This window comes from Lactuca sativa, chromosome 7 (genome assembly GCF_002870075.4).
Source record: "Lactuca sativa cultivar Salinas chromosome 7, Lsat_Salinas_v11, whole genome shotgun sequence".
Taxonomy (NCBI): Eukaryota; Viridiplantae; Streptophyta; class Magnoliopsida; order Asterales; family Asteraceae; genus Lactuca; species Lactuca sativa.
The window spans coordinates 11504825-11511776 of NC_056629.2; the positions used below are offsets into that span (position 1 = coordinate 11504825).

Sequence of the window (6952 nt, forward strand, 5' to 3'; positions counted from 1 at the left end):
AACTGATTTCGATTATAGTGGGTTTTTTGTAGGGTTCTTAATATTCATAGTATGTTACTTTCAAATGTGAAGACATAGATCCTTATAGGTTGCATATGCCCTTAAGTGTTAAGTATTTTTCCGCATGTACATGTAATTTTATAACCTATAAAACCTATCAAGGTATAGCCTGGGAATATGTGATTCCAGTAGCCTCGAAGAACTCAAAAATCAGAGAGGGGAAAGGGAATTTCAAGCCCAAAGTAGAAGGACATTTAGTGAAGCATATCCAAGATTGAGAGATAGAATCAGACTTAAGACGAGAATCAAAAGACCTAAAAAAACAGAAAAGGGAAATTTTTTGTTTGATTTTAGTTGAGAGATTGCGTATCTGCGAAAGACGAAAACTGTTCTCCAGGTTTAACCAAGTGTCCATGATCAATTAAATCGTACATATTGGGAATATGAAACAAAGAATATCGAAAGACATATACACTATATAAGTTCAGGAACTTTTATGCATAAACAAGAAACATCAGCCAAAAACGTCATATATAACATACAATCTGAAAATAAAGTTGGTTAAAGATAACAAAATGAACATAAAATCACATTTTATGATGAATATAAACATAAATATGCAATGGTTTGCGAAGAGACAAAGAAGACATACTTGTAAGGCAAATGATAACAAAGGTGGGGGCTATAGAAGATCTGTGTTGGGGGAAATCATAGCCAATGAACGTCGATATCTTCTTTTGGAGAAAAAGGAAAATTGAAAAGGTTAACAGGGAGGGAATTGGGGAGAAATGAAAAAAAAATGAAAAGGTGAATGAAGAGAGAATATGGGGAAATGAAAAAAAAAAAAAAGTGAATTAAGAGTGAGTTTGAGTGAGATTAGAAAAAGTAACACAGAGGGAAGTGAAATATGTTATTTTAAAATATAACATAGCCTTATAAAAAATAAGCACCACTAGAAACATTAAAAACATATGTTAGTGGCACAAAACTATATGCCACAAAAACCTTGTGCATTAAATGTAATTTTGTTAATAGTGACCTTAAGACAAGTGTCATGTTGTTGTATCAATATCCTCCCGGCCATATTATTTGAATTTTTAATTTTATTTTAAATTTGACTTATCTTAAATCTAGATTTTAAGGAACAACTGATATGGACATAAATTCCCATTAAAATCTTATGTAGGATTCGGTGTAACATGATGGACAACATGCTGACCAAGATGCTTAGAGATTATAAATCTTCATGTTTGCTCTTTATATGTTTATTTCTTTAATCTGGGTCCTGAATATGTCAACAAAGACTCAGTCATATCATAATTATCATAGGAAACGTGAAGAAAAGACTTAATCGTCAGGAAATTTGAGATAAAGGAAGATTGATCATGAAGAATCTCGGAAGAGAAGATAATGTCGAGATTCTAAGGATATGGCTTATAGTCATTACTAACTCTTATGTACAAATTAGCAGTTATAGTCACACAAACACATTCTCTTTTACTTTTACTCTGTAACAAAACATACGATACTTGTAATCATGCAGTTATTCAATAAAATCATCAAAGACAGCCTAGATATTTTCGGCTCCCAAGGTTTTGTGTCATAGATCTTAACCAATATCATGGGTTTTCCTCATAATTCTTGTGTTTTGCGCCTTCGGATTTTTTTTTTTTTTTTCAGATTATGATTACACAATCACAACCTTACTATTTTGTTTGATATTTAGTAGTATACTTTTGACCAAAACAACTACCACCTCTTGCACCCTTTCAAAACTTACAACCCCCTGTCAGCCACCACCCTAACAACCACATGTCATGCCATCGCAAGTTGACCACCATTGCCCTTCGACCATTTACACCAACAAGCCTTCATTACAGCCAGCCATCACACCAACTACACTCTACCTGTCGAAGAACTGCTCACTCGAAACATCTTCACCACCATACAGGCATACATCACCCTTTTTCCTTTCCTCAACCAAACTTCTACCGCCTCAATCCAAACCGTCGTTAACCATAGTTAAAACAAACGAGAGCAAGAAAAGAAAGAAGAAAATAAGAGGAGGTTGCATATAGGGGAAAGAATTACAAGAAAGAAGATGACCGAAAATTAGTCGGAGATGACCGTCGTCGGAAAATGCATACTTCAACCAGAAACCTACAACAACAAATCATAAGAACGTAATACGAAACAGGTTAAATAGTATATTTTGTAAATAATAATAATAATAATAATAATAAATACAACATAAAAACATTGTTACCTTTTTAAGGCATTCTCCCATGTTTTAATAAATACTCCATCCGTCCCATATTAATAATCAATGTTTTCTTTTTGGTTTGTCCAAAAATAATGGTATACTTTTAAAAATAAATATCCATTTTACCAAAATACCCCAGTTAAACTACCATGAAATTACATACAACTAGCATAAAATTAAATGCAACAAAAAAGATAAAGCTATCATTTCATTTAAAAAAAGTTAATAGTAAATAATATTTACTTAATCTGTGTGTTTGTGGACAATAATTTTGGAAATTGTGTTGGTGAAAACTCCAAAGCATCTTTCGAACCATAACCAAACAAGTTATTTCCATAAAATAAGAGAGAAATTATACAAAACATAAAGTTAACCAACCAACTTTCCATTTCTTTGATAACCTTTTAAGTAAACAATAATTCATCATCAAAACAACAACTAATCTTGCCAACACTCAAATTCAACACTACATTAATCATCATCATTCAATATGTGATGTACATCTAAACATAAAAACAACTCCTTATATATCCCAAAAAAAAAATTCTCACTGTTTTGCTTCTTCTGCTTTTGGTTCTACTTTTGCTTCTTCTTCTGGTTTTGGTTCTTGTTCTTGTTCTGGTTCTGCCCTATTCAACTCAACCTGCCCGGCCCCACTCTCAGGTCCTACTTTTTCTTCAATCTTGATTTCAGTCTCCTTCACAGGCTCCACCTGGGTCCCAGTTACCTCTTTTGGACCTTCTTGGGTCGGACCCGGAACCACAAAACCCGGACCAGGTACGGGTACGGGTCCTTCTTGGGTCGGACCCAATGGTCCAAAACTCGGACCCGGTACGGGTACGGGTCCTGGGCCTTGTGGAAGAATGGCGGACCCTGTTTGGGCCAAATAAGATTGCAGCCATTGAAGAAGTTGATGATCGAGTGGAGTAGAAGTGGAAGCATTAGTATTCTGAGTAACTGTTTGAAGAAGGGCAGGATACAGTGCTTCAAGTGCAGGATAAAGAGCCTGGAGAGCCGCCTGTCCCAAAGTAGCTTGCTGTTCCTGAAACCTTTGAAGATTAAAAACATGTTTTTTACCTTTCAAATGGCTGTCAAATGTGGGACCCGATTCACATTTCACATCACAAAGCTCGCAAATAAAAGGTACGATTTCCTTCTGTTTCTTCACTGCCTCAACCGGTTTCCGTTCCACTTCCCTCGTCTTTCTCTTTAACCCGTTCTGATTCTGTTGTTGTTCGGATTCCGGGGCGGGGGGAATCTGTGATTCCTGAGTTTTGGCTGCGAGTTTCTGTAAATCTTCTTGGATTTTTAGATTCTTTTTATGTTTTTTCCCGTTTCTATGGTTTTCGAGTATTTCAAGAGTGTTGCAATCAACCCGACAAAGTTCACACCATGCCATAGCTCGTGGTTTTGGCTCGGTGGTGATTTTACCACTTCGCCCTTTGCCCCGGCCTCTTCCTTGACCGCCGCCCCGAAACCCTCCTCTGCCCGTGCCTCTGCCCGAACCGCTAAATTGACCTTGCCCGTTCTGCAATATAACTCGGTCACACACAAGGGTATAAACGTAAATCAGGATGCAACGAGGGTGTTAATTAATGAAGTTTCAAGTTAAACAGTTGTATATATATATTATATAGCAAGAAATACTATTATCCCACTAAAAATATTTTGGTGTTGTTTCTTTTATGTAGACAAGAGTTAAGTGTTTATCTATCATTTACTTAATGGAGAAAGAACTACCTAATAATGAAAATTCAAGTAAAGGAAGCTTTCCCCATTAAGTTGTAACCTTTTACATATTTCTTTCCTTCCATTTTCCCAAGTGTACTTATCGGTTTCTTAAATATTTTTTAAGCATCGTTTATCCAAACAATACTTAATGGGAAAAAAACAAAGAAGAAATAGGCCCCTTACTATCGAATTCTAAACCGTAGATTTGGTCTTCAAAGTTGAGATGTATGCATTGGTGCATACATTATTAAGAAAGAAAATGTTAACTTTAGAGGTGAAGCAAACTACATTTCAAATACAAAATGATATGGATTTTTTGCAAACCAATATCTATTTTGATGTTGAAATTTAGTAACACTACCTTGAAAGTTACATTGTATCCCTTTTGGGGGGTGGGGAAGCAGGAGTGATATTACCGTTAGTTTACTCTACAGTTCACATTTTCTATGCAATGCCCGTTTTTGAAGAACTAAGGACGAACTCGTAATTTTCCATGAAATTCAAGAAGATCCATCTTCCATCAACAAAGAAACTGCTGCAAGAAGCTATGAGTGATTCAGCATGCCTCGAGAAGCTTGAATATGAAATCCTGAAGAAAGGTTCATCAACCAACGAGCAAAATACAAGTTTCCAATGATACCCTTTAGGCCCTATTTGTTACACATGACATGAAAGCTCAAGATATCTCTTGTTTGGAAAAAAAGACATGGATGCCACATTGCCACCTCATCATCAAAAATAGCCCTAGAAAGTTTGTTCAGTCCCATGTAACAAAAGCAGCCTTAAGGTATAAAGATCATTGGATGACTGTTTAGAATGACAGCTTTGGCTACAGTTTCGTGTCTGAATGGCTGTCTAAAACCAAAAGGGCTTCCTTTCCCACAAGAACTATAAAGCAACCATAACAATGAGGGTATTTAGTATTTACAAGTTTTCAATAAATCTTGCCTCTTGTAAACTTCCAAATGGTTGCTTTAGGGTTTTGTGGAGGCTTAGTAGGTGCAATCTATTTTTGTGGTTAATACTTAATAGCAGAGGTGTTTAAAAGTTCAACTAATCAATTTTAAAACTTTGCCCCTATTGTACAGAAGCCTCTTCTTCACTTCTACAAGATGAGAAATATTTATGTATCATATCAACAGTCAAAATATGCAAAATTTTCAACAAAATTAAGAGCTTGTGTTGTGGCTAATCGGTTCTTCAGGGGGGAAAAACAAGCTTTAAGTAGAATTAATAGGTGTTTGAGCTTGAACAGAAGTCATTCCAATGGCTGTTATCCAAGAAAGCTGTCAAGCTCAGCTGATAGGTTTTGAATTTTGGGAATAAAAAAAGTGTGGTTCACAATTTTATATGCTGTAGTAAGATGAGTTTTCTTTTTTACTTAATGGGCTTAAAACACTGAGTGAACCCCATCTAATCATGCCAAACTTAAAGAATTAAAAGCGTTGCCTAATGCTAAATTTTCCAAACTAATTTTTTTACTTATCATTCTAATAACAAGATGATGATGACAACATGTGGCAAAATCAAATAGAAAAATAAAGGTTTAGACGTTGCCAAGTTTCAATATCTTGTTATAAGGAGGATCAGTTTGAAGGATTTAGGAATATTGTTCCAATAAAATTAGATCCACCGTCGCATAGTTTAAAGACGTTTATTGGTGTTGATAGGTTTGTGATAAAGCAATGCCTAGCCCATAACTCTCAACTCAAGTCAAGGTGCCATTTTAGTTACTTCACCACCCTCATCGTCTCTAAGTTGAAAACAATTAAAACAAAAAATCTAGGGATGAAAATCATATAACATACGGCCAACTAAGCAATTGGGTAAAAAGATCAGCAAGTATAGAAGTCTCAAACCCCCCAGAGCTCCATTTTGCATCAAGACTCAGTTATAAAATATTAAAATGGTAACTTGATATACCTAAATAAATGCATAACAGAATCCGAATTCATCAAATACCCTATAACGAGAGTGTAATTCTTGAAAATCCCAAGTCATAGTTATTTAGTGAACAAAAACAATTATGGTTACCGGTGGGTACAACGCAGTAAGCCCAAATTCACCGGTTTGCCCCTGCGGCTGCCATTGATGTTGACCCTGATGTACCATACCCGCATCGGGATAACTCAACTGCTGCGGCTGCGGTTGCGGTTGCGGTTGCTGTTGTTGTTGGTAGTAAGGGTCATTCTGAAAATGGGGTTGAGCATAGCCTTGCTGGTAAGCAGCGATATGATTAGGATCGTTCTGAACCGGAACACCAGGTGGGTGAATCGGAGCGGGTTCTTGTTCTGGGTGGGGTTGATAAACAGGATTAGGATTAGGGTATTGTTGTTGGGGGATTTGAGGAGGATAATAGGGGTAAGGTTGAGGTTGGTTGTAGAGGTAAGGATCTTGGGTTGGAGGTTGAATTTGCGCAGAAGGTGGTGGAGGGTAGGTTGGAGCAGCAGCGTAGGGATCCATGGCTATTCCGCTAATTCTTCCTGTGAAGAGAAAGGGAAATTGTGTGAATAGGTTGGATTTAACCGATTATTATTCGTGTGTTAGGAGGATATCTAGAGTACCACTTTTGATGCGTAAAGTACATTACATTCGGGTTGTACTGTACCCAACCAAAGCCCATGGGTCTCTCCATACCCGATTTAAATTGGTAACCAAATCAATATATGATCCAATTGTTTTTTTATCATTGTTGTTTCTTATGCTAAAGAAATAACCCGATTCGGTCCATATTGTTAAATTAATCACAAAAATGGTTCATTTTAGTTTGCCAAATTTATTAATCAGTCGAAACTTATTTCGCTTGATTCCCTATATTAAAATCTTTTTCTTAATGTTTGTCAATAAAAACGTGTTTTAAAAGTATTTGTCTTGATTTGGTAATTATCTTTTGATTTATAATTAAAGCTCTTTTACTTCTTGTATCAAGAAACACATTTTTCTATGATTTGTAGTTTT

General features: G+C 36.0%; 1 protein-coding gene across 1 annotated transcript; it reads right to left on the reverse strand.

Annotated features, from left to right (window-relative positions):
- Positions 1 to 2632: 2632 nt before the first annotated feature.
- On the reverse strand, positions 2633 to 6512 carry LOC111881386 (uncharacterized). Its single transcript, XM_023877779.3, has 2 exons — positions 6029 to 6512; positions 2633 to 3791 (listed from the first exon to the last, which is right to left on the reverse strand). Exons 1-2 carry the CDS (start codon positions 6455 to 6457, stop codon positions 2811 to 2813), a joined length of 1410 nt encoding a protein of 469 aa, XP_023733547.1. The 5' UTR covers positions 6458 to 6512; the 3' UTR covers positions 2633 to 2810.
- Between the last annotated feature and the right edge of the window lie 440 nt (positions 6513 to 6952).

What these genes read in the sequence shown, in the direction of transcription:
- LOC111881386 (XM_023877779.3), bottom strand. Translation starts at nt 6,457, where the DNA reads ATGGATCCCTACGCTGCTGCTCCAACCTACCCTCCACCACCTTCTGCG. An exon ending in TTACTGCGTTGTACCCACCG is followed by an intron (nt 3,792 to 6,028) that starts GTAACCATAATT and finishes GTTATATTGCAG; the next exon opens with AACGGGCAAGGTCAATTTAG.